At 46.4% G+C, this 21,288-nt stretch overlaps 1 protein-coding gene across 1 annotated transcript; it reads left to right on the top strand.

Annotated features, from left to right (window-relative positions):
* The first annotated feature begins 9,375 nt into the window (after positions 1-9,375).
* LOC146775945 (uncharacterized) lies at positions 9,376-20,956 on the top strand. Its single transcript, XM_085637065.1, has 2 exons — positions 9,376-9,591; positions 19,965-20,956. Exons 1-2 carry the CDS (start codon positions 9,558-9,560, stop codon positions 20,954-20,956), a joined length of 1,026 nt encoding a protein of 341 aa, XP_085493191.1. The 5' UTR covers positions 9,376-9,557.
* The last annotated feature ends 332 nt before the right edge of the window (positions 20,957-21,288 follow it).

Genomic DNA, 21,288 nt, shown 5'->3' with positions numbered 1-21,288 from the left:
CGCCAGCGGCGCGGCCGCATAGCGGCCGCCATATATGGGGAGGTGGGAGGGAGGAGCAGCTGGGAGGTGGGAGGCAGCGAATGGGCAGTCTGGGGGGCGGAGCCGTAGGGGACACAGCAGCGGGAACGGGACCGGCGAAAGGAACGGAAGACAAGGGCACAGAATCACGGGGTAACTATGGGAACAGAAGGAAAGAAGGGTACAGAATAACGGGGGCAACGATGGGAACCGAAGGAGAAGGGCACAGAGTCACGGGGGTAACGATGGGAATAGAAGGAAAAAAGGGTACAGGAGAAAATACAGGCACAGGGGGAAGACAGACAACAGCAGTCACGGGCACCAAAAAACAATAAGGGCAATACAATGAATGACACCGACAATAGGAGAGACCTGAGGCCTACCACTGGCCACCAGGGATGAGGAGCAGATGGTAGCCTGCGGGTGGAGGAGGGCCTCAACTTTCCTCAGCAGCGGCAGCTGGGGCAGGGTCAGAACGCACGAGCGGCGCTGTGCGGAGGGGGAGCGACCTACCTAACAAGGTCAAGGGTCGCTTTGTGATGGTTGTGACAGTGGCCCAATTGGCCTTGTCATGTGTATATAATCCCCTGTAAATATTGCCCAGTGCCAGTTGGCATAGTGTATATTGTGTGATTACTATTCTAATGTGTTTATGATAATACAACGGCTACTTTTATATATATTCCTTTGGTTTTTGCTTTGTTCGCCATAAGTTGGCAGGGTATGCTCAGACGTGAGTCCCTTGCTCACTTTGCCACTGGATCCAAGCAAGCCTGGCTGAAGACGGCTGAAATGCCAGAAACCGGTCCTAGGAAGCTTGTTTCCGGTCCAGGGAAGACATGGCTTGGCAGTTCGGGCTGGACTGTTCCCATGAGGCACCGGGTCAGACTGATTTGCATATGGCCATGTCTGAACTGGGGTGGCAGAGTGGGCTAAAGAACGGTGATGGATTAAACCCAGATCAGTTGACTGGGGGTGAGTGCTTGCAATGATCAACACTCCGTCCATCATTTCCTTTGGTTTTTGCTTTGTTCGCCATAAGTTGGCAGGGTATGCTCAGACGTGAGTCCCTTGCTCACTTTGCCACTGGATTCAAGCAAGCCTGGCTGAAGACGGCTGAAATGCCAGAAACCGGTCCTAGGAAGCTTGTGTCCGGTCCAGGGAAGACATGGCTTGGCAGTTCGGGCTGGACTGTTCCCATGAGGCACAGGGTCAGACTGATTTGCATATGGCCATGTCTGAACTGGGGTGGCAGAGTGGGCTAAAGCACGGTGATGGATTAAACCCAGATCAGTTGACTGGGGGTGAGTGCTTGCAATGTTCAACACTCCGTCCATCATTTCCTTTGGTTTTTGCTTTATTTTTATATATAACCTTGTGTGGAGATCCTTTTGTGGTGTGCCTAGTATGTTGCTGCTGTGCATGTGTTGCGCAAACGCTTTACACATTGCCTCCGGCATAAGCCTGACTGCTCGTGCCAAGCTACAAAGGGGGTGAGCAGGGGTTATCTTCGGCGTGTAACTCCCTTGCCCTGACTAGAGTGGTGGTTTCTTGCCTGGCTTAGGCGCAAGCCCTAGCCAACCAGAAATCCCATTTCTAACACATATCATTAATTTGACTGCCTGCTTTGGACATTTCAGTAATAACATTATTCTACGATGATGTTATATTGCATTTGTTGGCTGTACAACAGAATAGTCAAAGGACATTATAGAGGATTCACAATTTTACCTTGATCAGTGGTTGTAAAATCACCCACTCAAAACCTGAAATCCCTTCGTTTCATGATCCTGATTGGGATCTTCCAGGTCAAAACAGAGGCCAATTTTCTTCTACCCATCCAATTCGATATCTAGGTATTTCTCTCACTTCAAACTTCCCTAATTTGTTTTCTTCAAACCATGGGCCAAATTTATGATATTGAGGGTTTGGGATTTCCTAAAGGCCAATTTTTGCGATTCGCTATTAGGTAATCTCAAACAGCGATCTACTACTGGGTATTTTACACTGTTTGTGATTCCCAGTGGATCAAAAATAGACCTACCTCATTAATATTCATGAGGTAGGTCGCAATTTACGACCCAATGGGAATCACTAAAATCACAGGGATGATGACCTGCTGGGGCCAGCAGACTACCAGGTCTGTGATTGCGTTTGAATAAAGCATTGTTTAAAAAAAAAAAATGCAGCCCGTTTTCCCTAAAGGAAAATGGGATGCATTTCAAAAAGAAAAATGAAAAGATTTCTTTTAATTTTTTTACAGTAGGCAGTGGCCCGTGGGACCACTGCCTCCTCTTAAAAAACGTTTCTACAACCATTCACAATGGTGAAGGGGTCCCTTGGGGACCCCTTCTCATTTGTGAATAGGTTACCACCTACTTGAAGTAGGAGGTAGAATGCGAATGTTGTGCAACCACATTTCAGTTGCAACACATTCACACATACCATTGTGAGTCACTCTTCAGAAGGGATGCGCTAAACACGCCCCCTTCCTAATACCGAATCGTAAACCCATGTTGCGTTTCAGTAATGGCTTACCGAAGTCACAAAATATGGATTGGTACATAGAAAAATGCTTTTTTCTGGTCGCAAACAGCCCGATTCGGTGAATCGGGTCATTTAAGACCTAAAAAAAGCATCGTACATCTGATCCCAAGTCTCTATTTTAAAGAAGCTTCAACAACTTCTAAGTCAATAGCAAACATTGCTACTATCAATAATTGGCAGAATCTCTCTTGCTAAAGTGTTGATTTTACCTCTTTTTCTATTTTTATTTTCCACTGTCTTTATTAAGGTTAATCAATCCTATTTTCAGGAAATTGATACTTTAGTACAATAATTTGTATAGAGAAATTAACTTTGTCACATTCAATTCATGAGCCTACAGCTTAACAAGGAATGTGGGCTTAGCTTTACCTCACTTTAGACTTTATTATCAAGCTGGAGTGGCAGAGCAGGGAGTTGAGCGCAGATCTGCAGTGCAGCAAAGCGGTGCAGAGGAGGGTGAAGAGCGGAGCCCAACGCAGAGAGCTCCAGAGTAGAGTGGAGGGGTGCTGCCCACAGGAATGTTAGACTCAACAGCTGATAGGTGTGGAGAAACGTCAGTCAGAGCCGGTTGAAGATTAGAAGCGGTAAGCCTAGGAGTGGATGAGGCGTGCTCTCTGGCGCTGCCCCCTCCCTTTGCTGCCCTCTGCCTCCTTTATCTGTCATCACCAGATTGTGCTTTGCCTGCCACACAACCACACCATGTTGTCTCACCCCTTTGCCTGACATGAGAGTTCAGTTTGAAGAGGTGAGGCAACAGCAGCACTAAATAGCTGTATGGCCCCAACTGCTGTTAACTGCCCTGAATTTACTTTCATCTGTCAGTCGAGTACAACAGAAGTAGCGAGGAGAATCCTAAGGAGTAGCGTTCAGAGCCACCGGGCACTCGATCCTACCGGGGGCCCTGGGCACTTGACCTTACCGGGGTCTTACAGCTCCTCTGGGGTGCAGTGGAGAAGATTGTGGAGGCCAGGCCTCTGAGTTTGTGTATGAGTGAAAGTGAAAGCAAGTGGGGCTCTCACCTTCTCCTGCTCCCTCCAAATCATATTGAGCAATGCAGTGAAGAGACAAAGCCCGAAGATAAGTCCAGGATAATCTCCATGGAGTTACAGTAAAGAAACCATGAAGTCTGGATAAAGTTAAGCCTGTAGTCGTGATACCTTTTGCTACATTTAAATACCAGGAAGGAGTCTCACCCCGAAGCACTACTGTGCCGAAGAGGTGTTCTCCACAGAGTGTCTGTGTCATCTCCACTCAAGAGAAGCCAGATTCTAGATCCAAAGGTACTTTGGGGGGGGGGGGGAGCCTTGAACATTTCTGCATTCAACTTTTCTGTTCATAACAGATCGGATGGCAGTGACGATTTATTTTTCTGTACCGGCGTGGTGATTAAATTCAAGTCTGTCACTGCTTCCTAGATGTACGCTTCGCTTGTTGGTACTGGTCTATTCAAGACTTGTACTTGACATGTACGCCCGCTTGCCTGCTTCTGCCATTCATTTGACTGTTCTGTTTGCTACTAAGTACTGTTGCTTATGCTTCTCCTGCAGCTCCTCAGGATTGGCCTTGATGAGTTTCATTTGTGATGCATTCCTGTCTTTAATAGCTTGCCATTGACTTCTCTTATCCATTCTTTGCTCTTCCTTGTCTTGGTCCCCAGGCTTGTTTCTCTGCTCTTCACTGCTATTGAAGAGACCTGTTCCCATTTCCTGTTGACTGTGTCTGCAGCTGGCTCAGACTGATCTTCCGTGTCTGCCTGGAGTGAGAACCTATTTTTATTTGTAAGACGAATGCCTTCTCATCTTGGGGTGCTGTGATTTTGCCACCTGGAAGTGCTGTCATACTGATGTTTTGTGTTCTGCTTTCCTGAGCTTCAGCTTTACAAGAGTGGTTACTAGTTGGTGATTACTGCCAATGTCCGCCGCTGCCTCACTCTGATATCTTGCAGGGAGCTTCTCCAGGTGCCGCTTATCAGGTGGTCAATCTAGTTTCTGTTTCTGACACTGTGTGAGCACCACGTTAGCTGGTGAATATCACAGTGGGGAAAGAGAGTCCCTCCTATGACCAGATCATTTGCGGTGCAAAATTCCAACAATCCTTTGTCACTCATTATTCCGCAACCTTACTTTTCCATGGTTTAGGTTAATGGCTATGCCTTCATGATGTTGGTCATGGTCCCTTCCTAAGTACATTACCATATCTCCTGTGGTGGTTTTTATTCTGCCAGATCCAGTCCACCTACTTTCACTGATCCTCAGGATATGTATGTTGTAGTGCCTCACCCCAGATGTTACTTGAGCCATTTTTCCTGTGTCATACTTAGAGCCTGAATTATATTACAGTATTGTTTAGCCTGTTGGGACATCCATGGGCAGTGCTTTCGTCCCTAGTCTGTCCGGGCTGTATGTGGCCGCCTTTGAACAGCAACACATCTTTTACCCATGACGGCCCCTGGGTGGACCACATTAAACTCTTGCGTTGGTTCATAGATGATGTTCTGCTGATTTGGGGAGGAGACAAACTATCGATCAATGATTTCCCACACTGGCTGAATAGTTGGAACTCCTTACTACACTTTACATCCACTATCACACAAACTAAACTTCAGTTTTTAGATTTGGTGATTGTACCCAGGGAAGGAAAGCTGACTACTCAGGTTTTTCACAAACCCACGGAGAGGAATGGCCTTCTATCATTTAATAGCTTCCACCCCAAATCTTTAAGGGAGAGCCTCCTGGTGGGACAGTTTCTCTGTTTACAGAGGAACTGCTCAGATATAAGAGACTTTAGAAAGGAGTCAATCGAACTATCTGACAAACTCCGAAAGAGAGACTATCAAGATGGGGTGATAAAGAAAGCCAAGAAGAGAGCATCCAGTTGTAATAGGGAAGCCCTTTTGGAAAGCACAGAAAAAACGGGAGTGACTAACACAATCTGCGTTACCACGTTCAACTCTGCATCAAATAATATAGAACGCATTGAATTGAATAAATGGTGCATTTTGGACTCCAATGGCCTTAATCTTGACAGACCATTATTCTCTTTTAAGAGAGGTGCCAACACGAGGGATCTGCTACTACACATTATGCCCCGTCATGAGACACAAGTGCAACCTCAGAGACTCTGGGACCTCCCGCCAGTAACAGGCCACACCAGATGTGGTGCTTGTGACGTCTGCCACCTCACCAAGGACACTAAGAGTATTGACATAAATCTGAAATATCCATGGGTGCAGAAGAAACATACAAACTGTAACTCGGAAAATGTAATTTGCCTGATTAAATGTCCTTGTGGATTGTTATACATAGGAATGACAACAAGTAAAGTAAAGATGCGGATCATGGAACATAGGAGTAATATCAGATGTCAGAAAGCCATGATGAAATTTACTACACATTACCTAGAGCAAAAACACACGGTGGACGACATCCACTGGACAGTGCTAGATAAACTGAATATCCCGAATACAGTGCGAGACACCGAATGTATTCTGCTGCTCAGGGAATACAAATGTATATATAGGATCCAGAGCAACGCAAATGGATTGAATGATGATATTCCGTGGGATTTACTCAATAGGTTGTGAATACTAACATTCCTGTCCATACTGCTCCCTGATATTGTTCGGGTCCGAGTGCTCTTGTAGGACAAAAAAACTACAATATCCAGACTGCACCGTGTTTTTACACTGAAGTCTAGGACAGGGGAATGTGCCTGCAATGATCAGATGTGGGTGAATACTATTCTTACACTTTAGGCAAGATTGGTACGCTGGAAGGGCGTTTCCCGCTTTTATCCAACCTAAGACTGAACCAACACACTTATGGTTAGAGCGTTATCATGTGCTCCTTTAACACAAAATCACTACAATTTATACATTGCCCTGAGATGGGTACATTACAAACCGCAATCTTAATACAGATTTTATCTGGCGAGACAATGGTGTTTTCTTTTAATTAAAAATCAATTGGGAAAGAGAACCAGAATTGGCCTACGTTTACAAATTATTAGCATGTTGGCGAGTGTATCACTGCAAGACGATAAGCCTTATACATTCAAGATGGTGGACGTAGAAGGACAGGAAAGATGTCATACGCTAGCCCCTTAGACGTCCCGATCACGTGACAGCAACTGAAGATCACATGACAGGAAGAAACACGTCAAGTAGGAAAGCTGAGTTGAACGACCAGTACCTACAAGGCGCGCGGAGGGAAGTGCAGGGAAGGCAGCCTCACCTTGACGAAGTAGGGAGAGGGTTCGGAGGGACTGAGCTACTGGAGACAAGAGAGAACAGAAATGTACGGGCTTCAGTGCACCAGCACTTCCATACCTGATGATGAAAATTAACATATTTAACGGGCAGTACCTAATGGCAATCTAGAGACCACCAAAACATACGGGCCGCAGTGTCTTAGCGCCCCCAGACCTAACCTTGAGAATAAAAATATATATGAATGGTTGGGGGCACCGGACAAAACATACGATTATGTGTATTATTCCCTAATGTAACTAGTGTTTGACTACAGGGAGCCGCCATTGCTCCTGCGCCTTTTCGAGCTTCAACGACTGTGAAACTCTGTAAGATTTACTCAAAACATTGATGTTCAGGGTGTCCCACTTCTCTCTTAACTATATTCACACTGATCCCAGGGTGATGATTGATGTTGGTCTCTCTTTTTAGCGATAAATGGACTAATTGTATTAAACAGCAGAACAGTAACACACGGGTTTACAGAAGAACATGTCGTCATTTATTCATTTATTATTTACTTGTATATAAAGTTTTGTATAGCGTGAACAAGACCCAGGAGGGTATCGGAGCGCTTCACAGTTGAGGTAGGTAGAATACCAAGGTGTGACAAGAGCAAAACATTGCAAATAGGTTCAAGATAAACATTACCACTAGGTTCAAGACGAGAGCACAACAACAAAATGATTCAGAACATTTGCGAACCAAATAAGATAGTTCCAACAATAGAAAGGCATAGGCGATGTCCATAGTAACAGTAGTAGTCAGCCAATCCTATTAAACACCAGATTACACAAACGTAACAGATAGCGATCAAACAATGGGAAAGAGACATAGCATACAGAGGTGTGGAATGGCCTGTTCCCACTGTTAAACTGAGAAGTGTAACTGTGAACTGGAAAGTCATATCATCAGAGAAGAGAGCAGTATTGAGGCAACTTACCCAGGACTTTATGGCAGGAATTTCAGTATTACATGTTTTTTCACTTTGTTTTTGAAGGAAGCAGTGGATGGGATTCGGCGAACCTCCGGTGGAAGGGAATTCCAAATCTTCGCGGCCATGCCCGAGAATGCTCTGTTACTCGTTTTCTTTTTGTGGAAGATTTGAGGTTTCAGGAGAAGTGAGTTTGCACTTCGAGATGGACGACCACCCCCTGATAATTCAAGTTTGTGAGCCAGATAGATGGGGGTCTTGAAGTGCAGTGCTTTGTGAGTCAGGCAAGCGATCTTTAGTTGTATTCTAGCTTCATAAGGTAACCAGTTTAAGGATTTTAAGGCTAGGGATATGTGTTCATTTCTTTTTGTCCCAGTAATCAATCTGGCTGCTGCATTAATGGAAGCCGCAAGTGGAACCAAGCTTTGTTTGGGGAGACCGCAAAGATTGGAGCTGCCGTAATCATACCTCGGTAATACTAAAGCTTGAACCGCCCATTTGAAGTCTTCCTGTGGGAGGATTGATATCAGATTCCTTAGCAGCCTTATCTGATGTTTAGCACCCTTGATTATATTACTGATATGTTTCTGCATGTTCAGGTGCCTGTCTAGGGGGATTCCAAGAGATTTAGCAGAGTCGATAATGTGGGGGGAGCAGTTGAAGGCTGACAGGTGATGGACCCAGAGGTCATTCTTGGGGGCATGGTTAGGGGGAGCAATGAGGAGGAATTCTGTTTTGGAGGTGTTGAGCATGAGGTAGTTTTCAGTGAGCAAGTTTTGGGTGTTCATCAAGATGGAGTCAGCAAGGTTAGGCTACGGAGAAACATGGCGGCCGGCTGACGCGGGCCGTGGGAGCTCTGGACCAGCACAGAGGAGGGACCCATGAATGAATACCTTAAGGTGCGGGAGAAGTGCAGGGTGATTTTTCCATGTCCGTAACTGTATTAATCAATTATATTCAACACTCTCTCCTTTTCATCGGGATTCGGCGTACCTGGAATGGCATAACGGCGTTTGGCGGCGGCACTAGGACCCTGATAGCCTGAAGCTTGACGGCGGATCGGGGCGGAAGCACTCGCCGAATTCAGCGCGGAGGGGCGGCGCCGACGGGGAGAAGGGAGCGACGGATGTCGAGCAGGTCTGTGGCGGCGTTCAAGAGCTGCAGCCACCAAGATCGACTTCTGGCCACTCCGTAGCGGAAGAAGAACTGTATGGTCAGTGAAGGGGGAGGTTTACAGGGGAGCGCCGAGCAGTGGCTCACCAGTTGTTATGTGCTTACAGAATTCACAGCGTCTACTGTGCTCACAGGTTTTTAATGTGGGTGGCTGCCCTGAGCTGCATAGCTCTGCTGTGGTCGAGTTCCCTGGGAGGCGTATTCCTTACAGTCTGTGGGCCCATACAGGGATGGACGTTCCTTTGAAAGGAGGATTAAAGGCTCCTTGCAACGTAGGATTGCCTGGGGACGAGAGAGACCTACAGATTGGGGAGAAGCAACCTGTTGTATTGGCTACGGCGGGAGAGGAAGGGGGTGCAAAAAAGGATTTACTTGTGAATCGGATCGGTCAACCACATATTTCGAGCAATTCTAACCCATTATCTAAGAGAAAATAGGTATCAACTCCGCTCACAGATAGAAAGCGAGTTGCAACCTGTTTTTTCTGGTGAGGGTGGCATAGTAGTCCCGATTACACCACGCCAGAAAAAAAAGAAAGAAAAAGGAGGCAAGACAGGAGAGAAAAAAAAGCGTCAGGTTCCTGAAGGTCGTGCCCCCCTATTTAAATCTACTCCCTCATTAAAATATTTCTTTAATATAATGGAGAAAGCAGCTACCTCTAAAAATATAGTACCTCTGTTGTAAATTGAAACAGCAATGTGATTAAGCATTTACTAAAGAACATTAGTGCTTTCCCTTTAGATCATGTTTTCTTCGTTATGTTGACCGAAGTCCGGACTCCATTTTGTATTGACATGCTGCCACGTGTTCGCCACGAGGAGAGTCCGACCTCTGTGTCAGTTGCTCTTGTAATCTGCCTAGTAACAGTTTATAAATAGCTCTCTCTTGTCCATCTGGCGCATGCCCAGACTTGACCACATCTGTTATAATTAGCCTTGCTTGACCATGTGTTTTCGCGGGCTCAAGGAGTGTGTTGGCTCCGCCCATGTATTGATTCAGTATCGAGAATGACCATAAATGGTAATGTTCTTCGGCCTCATGTTGTATCCACCCACTTATGAGCCCCTCTGTTGTGTATAAAAGGGGACAATGTACGCAAGTTCTTTGTGCTACTCCATGTAATACTGAAGGGTGTTATGTGGATTGTAGGACCACCCTTAAGGGTTAATAAACGTTGTTTTTGTACTTTGCAGTTTCCGTGCCAACTTTCTTATAGATTCCGTTACAGGAGAGCGAACCCTTGTGCCTTGCGGGCCTAGCTGGGGCCTGTATTCATCAATTGGCGCCCGTCACGTGGGGCTCATCGGCGACTCGGATGCTCGAAGGACTGGTCGCGACGAAGGTGAGGAGTTTGGCCGGGGACGTGATCACTGCCAGCGGCGTCTTAGCCCTGGCATCCCGAGGTTTTTCTTCCTTCCCTTCCGAGCTGACCGTCTGGGTGGCGCCGGTCATCGACTGAGACCTCTTCTGTCGGTCCTGCCGTGAGAGCCGTTTGGGCGATTGTGGAGCTTGGCAGTTGGAACCTGGACTCTTGATTGGTAAGAACCGTTGTACGGTGCTTGCTCCGAGTTTTTGAAGCCTGGTTTGGCTATTTGAGTTTGATTGATGATGACTAGTCATATTTTGAATTTGTCTTTGTGAAAATATATGCGTTGCAACACATATAGGCAGGTAATGTGGAGAGATTTCTCCGGAGCTGTGTAAACTTTGAACGGCGCAACGATTAAGTGCCATTTTTCTTTATAATATTGCATATTTTGCATTATTCCTAGCATGCCTGCTTTTAGCGCACTCCGTAAGTGGTGCTGCTGCTTTGGTAACCGGTTGAACCTCGAGGAATCTGCTCCAGCTCCCCCAGAGGGGACTCCTAATAGGGATATGTATGTGAAGCATGGTCTTTCTTCCATAATGTACAGCACAGTATGGAGGAAATACACAAAGAAGGATCCTGAGTTGCGATGGCCTTTGTATGGATCGTTTGATATACGTAAGATTGAGTATGTGGAACAGTGTATGTGTAAGCGACGTGCTCGTCAGGATATGTTTGAGTGTGTGCGATTATGGGTGAAGGAAGTGCGTGAGCGAGAGAAGCGTGAGAAAGCGCTGTTTGATAAAGAACAACGGAAGAATGATCATGTGCGAGCGCAGGAAGCGAAGCGTCGGGAGGACAAAGAGCAGACGGACAGACAAGAGAAAGAGCGTAGGCTACAAGTTTCGGGTCAATATGTTGTTCGCCAGCCACTTTATCCTGTCCTTAATAATTCTGATGATGATTTTTATTTGCTAGATCGCTCTCCGCCCCCTTATGTTGGCGCATCTGCTCCGCGGCCGCAAGATTCTGACCCGGCTGCGGGTAAGGTAGACACACGGTCCATGCTGTCGGCCGAGCAAATGGCTGAGCTTCGGCAAATTTCCTTCCGTGCACTTAAGGGCAAGGTATCCATGGAGGAATTATTTCGAACTTGGGGGCCGTGGCAGGAGAGAGATAAAGTGTATTTTCTGGGTCATTTCGCGGATGAAGTGATTACTGCTTTCCGAAAATATTCTAATGTCCTTGAGCCTGACGAAGTGTCTTCGGATGCCAGAGCAATACGTAACGGTGTTTTTTCTCCCTCTAAGGCTCCTGAGGCGGCTCGGCGGCTGTTCGCCTTGCGGGACGAGGCGCTGGCCCTTAGAGAGAAAGCACGCCAACAAACGGAGGAGGAGAAGCAGTCGGATTCGTTTGCAGCAGGGGGCCACCCATCCACCTCCCAGTCAGATAAGGATGACGTAGTGCATGCTAAACCAATGGGAGAAGCGGCGCCTTTGTATGTCCCTCCTAAAGGAGCGGGGACTAGCTCGGACATTAACTCCGCCGATGCTAGGGGATATTTTGTGTATAATTGGGTTTATACTCCATGGCATAGGGCCGATGTTATGGCGTTAAAGAATGCATTGCCTGACCCCCGCAAGAATCCAGCGGCCTTCTATGAAGAAGTCGAGGGGGCCTTGAATTCTTGCATAATGACCTTAGCGGATATAGACCTGTTCTTTGGCCTTATCCTACCGCCGGATACGTGGCGCTCTGTCCGAAGGGTAGATGATGCGGTTGCCTTCAAGGCCCGGTGGTCTGAGCTTGAGGACGAAGACAGGGAGAGGAAGCCCGCACAGAAACCACCTCAGAATATTTTAGATCTCCCTGCTGCTATTGTGGCTAAGTTGAAAACAATTATCCCCCCTAAAAAGATTGACTGGAATATGTTAGCTGCATGTAAACAGAAAGTTGACGAGTCAGTTGCAGATTTCTTCACGCGCTTTGAAGAAACGTTTCATGATTTTAGTGGCCAGTCGCTTACTGACGAAACAGGCCGCCACCTTTTCGCGGACAAATATGTGGCTAATCTGCTACCGGCAGTTGCGGCCCGGTTAAAAGCGAGTGAGAGTTCTTGGTCCTCCGCGACACCGACGGCCCTTCTGACTATCGCTCAGTACTATGAGCGTCAGGAGCACGAGGCGAAGGGCCAGGAGGAGAAGAAATCGAAAGATCTCAAAACCAAGGTGATGTTAGCACAAGTATATGGCCCGCCCCGACGGGGTAATAATAGAGGAAGGGGCGGATCTTATGGTCCCCCTTCGGGCCGATCTGATTTGAATAGGAACCAGTGTGCGTATTGTAAGCAATCGGGCCATTGGGCCAGGGATTGCCCAGTGTTGCGTGCTTCGCGTCAGGGGCATACTCCGGGTGGCCCGAGAGGTAGAGGGGGTTCCTCGAACTTTAGAGGGAATTCTAACGATAATGTCCGTTTCGATACTGCTGGGCAGCACCGAGATAGCTCAAATGTTTTCGATCGCCAGCATCAGTATCACGTATCGGAGATCGATCGATCGGGATATCATGATTCTCAGCATGCATAGGAATGCGTTGGATGGGGGTCCGAATCAGTTGAGGTGCCGGTCGATCAGACGGGTCCTTATGTATCGGCTGAGGTTTTAGGTTCTACTGATCAGTTCCTAGTGGATACAGGAGCGACACGTAGTGCATTGTCTAGGTACTTGGTTCCGGGGGCTCCCCCATCCGGCTCAATGGTTACATCGGTAGGGTTTGACGGTACACTCTCCCGAAGCCCTCTTTCACAGCCCCTTACATTTAAGGTTGATTCTTTTTCTGCGCCCTGTCCGTTTCTGCTTGCTCCGTATACGCCGGATAACATTATGGGCCTTGATATGTTAAAGCACTTTAGGGCTACGATCCGCTGCTCCCCTGAGGGTGTGAGGGTGATCTTAAATGACAATTACCCCCGGTCTGGGCGGATGTGTACGATATCAGAGGATGCGTTGTTGGCTACCCTCCCTCGAGCTTTATGGGCGACTTCGGACACAGATGTGGGACAAATGGTGATTCCTCCGGTCCACATTAGTGTCCAGGAGGGGGCGGCGTTACCACGCCTCCCGCAGTATCGTATTTCCCAGGAGGGCGAGGAAGCTCTCATACAGATTGTGCAAGATTTGATCGCAGTAGGAGTAGTGGAAGAAGTTCCTTATAATATCTGTAACAGTCCGATTCTCCCTATTCTGAAAAAGGACACGGATGCAAAGGTCTATCGGTTCATAATTGATTTGAGGGAAGTAAACAAGATCGTGATACCTCAGTACCCGGTGGTTTCCGATATCACGACGTTGCTTACCTTGGTCCCGCTGTGGAAATATGGATTTTCCTGATCAGTTATGTCCCCTATCTTGGACCCCAACGGTTCTATGTGCATGTTACAAACACATGTATGTTCCCTCCAGTTCCAGTTTCGAAGACGCAAACACATGTGCGTCCACCGTCAACATGTTCTCTGTCAGATCCGCCATGAATGGGCTGGATATTCGATTCCTAAGTATGAAAGGCCACCGACTTTATATGGCTCAGTTACTCCATTTTTACAGTTCAGGCAAGTAGGCCCGATTCTGTCCTCAAGCCTTTCCCTGCTCTCTGCCTCTGACAGCTTCAGTTTGAGCTCGCATCTGTATCCATGAACTTTGTCCTACTTCCTGTGCGGCTAACGGTGCCTGCCTCGGCCAGTTTTGCCTGCCTGCCAAGAAGCTGTATTTCACCTTCGAATTATCTACTTTGCTCCTCAGCCGATGCATTCCTGTCTAGTAGTTTAGGTAAACATTTCCTTCTAGCTACCGAGCAAAGGGCCCGGCCTCTCTGTCCTCATGCAAGTAATTCATAGCCCTGTTACCATGGAAAGTTTTCTGCCCCTTGCATCTCATATAGACATTTAGACGCTTGTGCACGCACACACAGTCAGTATAGAATAGATTCTGTCCGAGAGTCCTTCCTTGTGGATAACATAGTTCTTTAAACATAGGATGTTAGATATGATTTGGGATTAGGTTGACTTGACCCCCCAGACTTTTTGTCTCCACATGTAGAGCTAAATGTCAAGTCCCCTTCGCCTCCTAGTTGCACGTCAATCACACGTCATGCTGCTGCGCGCGTATCTCTGCCAAGTATTATCTTATAGATCCACCTATGTATGACATCATAACCAATCATGTTTCTTTTTACTCTTTATTACGCCCATCTTCGGTTACGCACATACCTTGTCATTTTCCTTATCAATTGTTACGCCTTCTGCATTTGCTTCATTGTAATGTACTTACTATAAAAATGCATGTCAATCAATAAAGTATTGTACTTCACTTCCTGAACCCTCGTGGTGACGGAACCTGAAGGCCGCGACTCGAGTCGGCCATTTTGGAATAAAGCCCATTCAGAAACCTCTTATACCACGGATTCTGCCTCTTATTTTTCTGAGCTATTTTATTTAAGATTCCGTATTAAATTCAGTCCAGGTAATTAGATATTTACCACACCGCCTACGGCGACCACATTCTCTGTGATTGATTTGAAAAATGCCTTCTTTTCTATTCCCATTCACCCCGATAGCCGATTTCTTTTTGGGTTCACATTAAACAATAGATCTTATTGTTTTTGTAGAATTCCCCAGGGCTACACAGAAAGCCCTAGTATTTACAGTCAGGCTTTGAAGCGACAGTTGGATTCCTTTGTTTTACTCGAGGGGGTCGCCCTCATTCAATATGTCGATGACATCTTGTTGGCGGCTGACACCCTGGAGTTGTGTGAGAAGAGCACGTTATCCCTACTTTCCTTTTTAGCATCCCACAATCATAAGGTATCTAGGAAGAAATTGCAATTCTGTAGACCAAAGGTGACTTATTTAGGTCACCTTTTGTCTAAGGAGGGGCGTGCACTCACACCAGATCGTATCCAAGTAATTTTGGACACACCGAGACCATCCACGCAGAAGGATGTGCGTGCATTTTTGGGCCTTGTTTCTTTTTGTAGACAGTGGATATTGGGGTTTTCACACATAGCTAAGCCATTACTAGCTCTCTTGACAAAAGATACGCCTATCCCAATCCCTTGGTCAGATGAGTGTGATGCTGCTTTTCAGCAACTGCGACAGGCCCTTTGTTCAGCACCAGTGTTAGGGACCCCTGATTATGCAAAACCCTTTTCGTTGTATGTGCATGAGAAAGATGGATGTGCATTATCAGTTTTAGTGCAGATGCATGGTGATAAGCAGCGCCCTTGTGCATACTTTTCGGCTGTGCTTGATCCTGTCGCCCGAGCATTGCCAGGGTGTTTTCGCTCGGTTGCGGCGACAGCTGTGTCAATACGGCAGAGTGAAGGAATTGTGTTATCCCATAAGCTGTTGGTGTTAGTCCCCCGTGCTGTTGATGCCCTGCTTAATCAAACAAAGACGCAGCATTTGACCAGTGCCCGTTTAACGGGATATGAGTTGACGCTTTTGGCTCCTCATATTACGTTGAAAAGGTGCGTGACCTTAAACCCGGCCACATTGTTGCCATACCCCGAGACCCAGCCTGAGGCGCGGAAAGCGCATGATTGTATTCTTGTGACTGAGGAACAAACAAAGGGTCGTATTGATCTCCAGGATACGCCCTTTCCAGAGGTAGATGGAGAACTGTGGGTAGACGGATCATGCCTGAAGCTACCAGATGGTACGACTTCAGCAGCGTATGCAATTACCACATTGCAAACAATAGTGGAGACAGCACGCATACCACAGAAGTCAGCTCAGGCAGCGGAACTGATAGCATTAACACGAGCATGTGAGCTCAGTACAGGATTGTGTGTGAATGTTTACACAGATAGCCGCTATGCCTTCGGAGTAGCGCACGACTTCGGCCTACTCTGGAAGGAGAGAGGGTTTCTAACGTCACATGGGGTGCAGATAATGCATGGAGAGTTAGTTCACAATCTTTTAACCGCGTTGACATACCCAAAGAAAATGGCCATTGTTAAGTGTAGCGCCCATAGGAAAGTAGTTGATAAAGTTGGAGAAGGGAATGCGTTAGCAGACCGAGTAGCACGGGAGACTGCGATGCAGCCCGGCGCTACTGCCATGTATGTAGTAAAATCACAGGTGGAGAGATGGCGTGATGCGAAGGAGGAAGTGCGAGAAATGCAAAGGACCGCTTCTGATAAAGAGCGGGAGCAATGGGCTAGCGAGGGAGAGTTGGATGATGAGGGTTGTTGGAGAAATAAGCAAATGGATAGATGGAAGTTACCCACGGCTTTCGTACAACCTATGGTTCAGATGGCACATGGGCTAGCACATGTTGGAGCTTCCGCAATTGTGAAATTGCTTACCCAAGTCTGGGAGCATCCAGAGATTGCTAGCACGGCAAAGAGGGTGGTGCAGACCTGTATGATCTGTCTGAAGTATAACCCGGGAAAAGGTACTCGAACTCCAGCAGGAGGATTTGCGACGCCCACTGCACCCTTTGAGGTTCTGCAGATGGATTATATCCAGCTTGAGCGCTGTAACAATTTGAAGTATGTTCTAGTAGTGGTTTGCGCCTTCAGTAAATGGGTTGAGGCGTACCCTACGAAAGACAATACTGCAATGACCACGGCGAAGCTACTGCTAAAAGAGTTTTTTCCTCGATACGGCGTCTGTAGACTTCTGTGGAGTGATAATGGGCCTCACTTTGTAGCGGATGTTATAAAGTATGTCTTGAAGGGCCTAGGCGTCACTCAGAAGTTTCACGCCGTGTTCCACCCTCAGTCTGCAGGACTAGTCGAGAAGTATAATGGTACACTGAAGCTTAAGATCGCCAAAATCCAAGCTTCAACGTCTTTGACTTGGCCAGACGCCCTGCCACTGGCGTTATTGTCAATTAGGTCAGTGCCACACTCCCGAACCGGCCTTACGCCGTATGAAATAGTATTCGGACGCCCAATGAACATTTGGGGTCCACCAAGGCCTAAGGCTGTGTATGATGTACCTTGTGTAATGATGAGCGATTATCTGGCACAGTTAACGGATAACTTGGTTTCTATTCATCAACAGGTCCGAGAGGCGCTCCCTGATCGGTCTACCGGTGAAGGACATGGTCTCCGGCCTGGTGACCATGTCATGGTGAAAGTCTTCGACAGAACGAACAGTTTGGAGCCGAGATGGGTAGGACCTGAGCAAGTCCTCCTTGCAACGAGGACGGCTGTGCGAGTCTCGAACAGGAAGAATTGGATCCATTCCTTGCACTGTCGAAAGGTACCGCCCGGATTGGTGGAGTCTGCCGTGCTGACCGATCAACGAGAAATCCTAGCAGCAGAGACAGGCCGTGCTGCGGAGCCGAATGACACTGAGGAGCTCTTTCCGGACCACGCGACTTCTGGAGGAAGGCGATATCATCTTCGACCAAGGAAGTGAGGTTTCCAGTACCGGGACATACTGTCAGAACGGCCCTTGGGTTAGTGAAACGGAGAGCCGATGAGGCAAGGGGGGGGGATCAGCCCTGCATTAGTGTAGTGACACCCGTCTTGGCCCGCTGGTGAAGAAATCAACCGCTGCCCAAGGGGAAGAGTTCTGACAGACCTTTTGGTTTCAGGAAGATATCAGGGTATTGTTTCTTTTGACATGGAGAAGAAGAAAATCCTTTGTGCGTTGGGGTTCATGCTAACAGTAGCTATTGTTGGGATAACCACATGGTTTGTGGAGGAGGTAACTCCTGCTCGGAAAACACTTGTGTTGACGACTCCAGTGCCTGCGGAGCACTACTTTTATACATTACCGTATCAAGAGTTGAAGCATCGACAGTCCTATTTGAATAACACTTTCATTCAGATGCTGCATCATACCCACGTTGCTACGAACGCTACGAACTGTTGGATATGTGGGATGATGCCGGCCCATCAGAAGAAAGGAGGTACGCCATTCATACCACTTCCTTTCTCTCATAATGGCTCTTGTAGAGCATGGTACACTTTGCTGTTTGCCACTCGGAAACCGACAGTGGGACGATTGCTTTTCAGACTTAATAAAGAATGTCATCAGGACAAAAATGGATATCCGCAAGCGAATGGGACAATTTGGGAATGGGAAGAGTACCGACCAGACAATGAATCCATTCCCTATATCTTCACGAACACCAGAGACACTGTGGGGAAGGACAAATTTGTGATCCAAGTGGCACAAGCTCAAGCGGACCTGTGTGTCCAGAGTGTGGGTTTTATCCCTGTTGGTGTCAGTGATTGCATAACTGTCTTAAACATTGATGGGCTGAATAATAGTACCTTCCTAGCGTCCCATAATACCTACTTTGTATGTGGAAATAAAGGTTATTACCGTTTGCCGGCTGGGTGGTCTGGGGTATGCTATGTATCGTTCCTATTACCTCCTGTATTCCTAGCACCCGCATCGTATCATAAAGATTTGAAATTGTTGAATAATGTGACTGTAAATAGGTATAAACGTACTCTATCGATTGATGACGTGGATCAAACTGATACCAGCTTGCAACAGTATATTGATTTTAACCTAGGACTGTTTTTCTTTGTTGGAGCCGCTTTGAATAGTAGGAAGATCCGAAGATTAACAAGAGTGGTAGAGGCTGTGACGAATCAGACTGCTGCTGCTCTTGGGAATCTCACGGAAGAGTTACAAATCACTAGGATTGTTGCATTGCAGAATCGTATGGTATTGGATGTAATGCTAGCTGATCGAGGTGGAGCCTGTAAAATTATTGGAAGTAGCTGCTGTGTGTTCATCCCTGATCATACGCCATCCGTTTATAACGCCATTAACAAGCTGCATAAAATAGCAGCTGAAATTCACACAGAAAATGGCACTTGGTCCTTTTCTGGATGGCTTTGGGCGTTGGTTACTGCCTGGGGATGGAAGGTTTTAACTGGTCTCTGTATTATTATAGCAATTCTGTTCTTTTTCTGTATGTGTGTTCAATGTGGACCATTGTGCTGTTCCGTATGCATTTCATTCTGCATTCCAGATAAGAAAGCTATTGCCGATGTCGCTCACCAGAAGCGTCTAGCTAAAGAGGTTAAAGGAATGATGATAATTGACATATATGACGATTATTCTTGGAAACCGGATGTCTTCAGTAAATGCTGAAAGGGTCGTCTGTTGTAAATTGAAACAGCAATGTGATTAAGCATTTACTAAAGAACATTAGTGCTTTCCCTTTAGATCATGTTTTCTTCGTTATGTTGACCGAAGTCCGGACTCCATTTTGTATTGACATGCTGCCACGTGTTCGCCACGAGGAGAGTCCGACCTCTGTGTCAGTTGCTCTTGTAATCTGCCTAGTAACAGTTTATAAATAGCTCTCTCTTGTCCATCTGGCGCATGCCCAGACTTGACCACATCTGTTATAATTAGCCTTGCTTGACCATGTGTTTTCGCGGGCTCAAGGAGTGTGTTGGCTCCGCCCATGTATTGATTCAGTATCGAGAATGACCATAAATGGTAATGTTCTTCGGCCTCATGTTGTATCCACCCACTTATGAGCCCCTCTGTTGTGTATAAAAGGGGACAATGTACGCAAGTTCTTTGTGCTACTCCATGTAATACTGAAGGGTGTTATGTGGATTGTAGGACCACCCTTAAGGGTTAATAAACGTTGTTTTTGTACTTTGCAGTTTCCGTGCCAACTTCCTTATAGATTCCGTTACAGGAGAGCGAACCCTTGTGCCTTGCGGGCCTAGCTGGGGCCTGTATTCATCACCTCCCCCTGTCACATCTCCTAATATCTCGGGCGTACTTAGTGCCTCTAGTACCTCCAATGTTAATAGCACTAGCCCCAATGAGCAGGACAATTTGGATCTGGTGAATCCTCAGATACAGATAGAAAACAGATTCTCTTTATTGATGCCTGAGACTGATGGTGCGGTTCAAAGAACTCTGGTCGAATCCTCCGAGTTCGCTACTATACATCAGACTCCCAAAAATTCTGTCAGTGAGACGTATTTAAGTCCTCCAGATGATATTAACGAGACTGGAGCAGCAGGCATGGATGGAGGCTCAGATAGTGGCAGTAGTCAGCTAGCGCAACTTTTTCACTCTCTCCGTGGGGACATACTGTCTAAATTCGAGATATCGGAATCTAACCAAAAGGAGATAAACAAGAAGTGTATGAATTTGGAGCAGAAGATGGATGATATCAGTAATCGAACCAAAGCACTGGAGACGGAGGTCGCTACCTTATCTCAAGCTTCCCATAAGCATTCTGAAGACTTAGTAGATTTAAGGGCTCAGAACAGATTGCTTCAAATGGATCTTGAAGGATTAGAGCTTCACGCTAGAAGAAATAACTTGAAATTTCTCAATGTACCTGAAGGGTTAGAAAATGGCGACGTCAAGACCCTTATATGTAAACTCCTCAGAGAGGGGATATTAAAAGATAAGCCCGAGATTAACCTTGAAATGGAAATTCAGAGAGCACATAGGGATCCTTTTAGGCAACATCCTAATAGGAAAGCCCCAAGGAAAATTTTGGTTAATTTTCAAACATTCGCAGTCAAGGAGCTGATATTGGGACGTGCACTTATTGATAAATCCCTGCAGATAGACACCACAAAATATTTTATTCGCTCAGACGTGGGTCGGGCAACAGCCCAGAGGCAGTGGGACTTAGGCTCCCAGAATGCCAGATTTGAGAAGTTTGGGAGCACAGGTACAAATGAAGTTTCCTGCAGCTCTACGGGTAGTCTGGTGTAATAGAACGTATAACTTTACATCCCCTCAGGAAGTAGATATTTTTTTGTCAGACATTAGGAAAACCTCATAATAATTTGAAAAAGAAAAAGAGGGAGATTGTTACATCTCCTGTAAAGGTATTAAACTGCTAATACCTAATAAAACTTAAATACAATAGTAAATAGAAGACTATCCACTATTATCCTCTCTGTACTATTCCCTTACAGTTGTATATTTGGAGTTCTTGAGTCGTTTTTCTTTTTTTATAGTGTTCTATATAGATATAAAAATATTAGTAAGGTGAGGGATGTAGTAGATAGAAAATGGGGGGAGAGAAATTTAAAAAGGGGAAA

This window comes from Triturus cristatus, chromosome 12, assembly GCF_964204655.1.
Source record: "Triturus cristatus chromosome 12, aTriCri1.1, whole genome shotgun sequence".
Lineage (NCBI taxonomy): Eukaryota > Metazoa > Chordata > Amphibia > Caudata > Salamandridae > Triturus > Triturus cristatus.
Note: the sequence above shows the minus strand (reverse complement) of the source record. Positions and strands in the feature narration are given on the sequence as shown.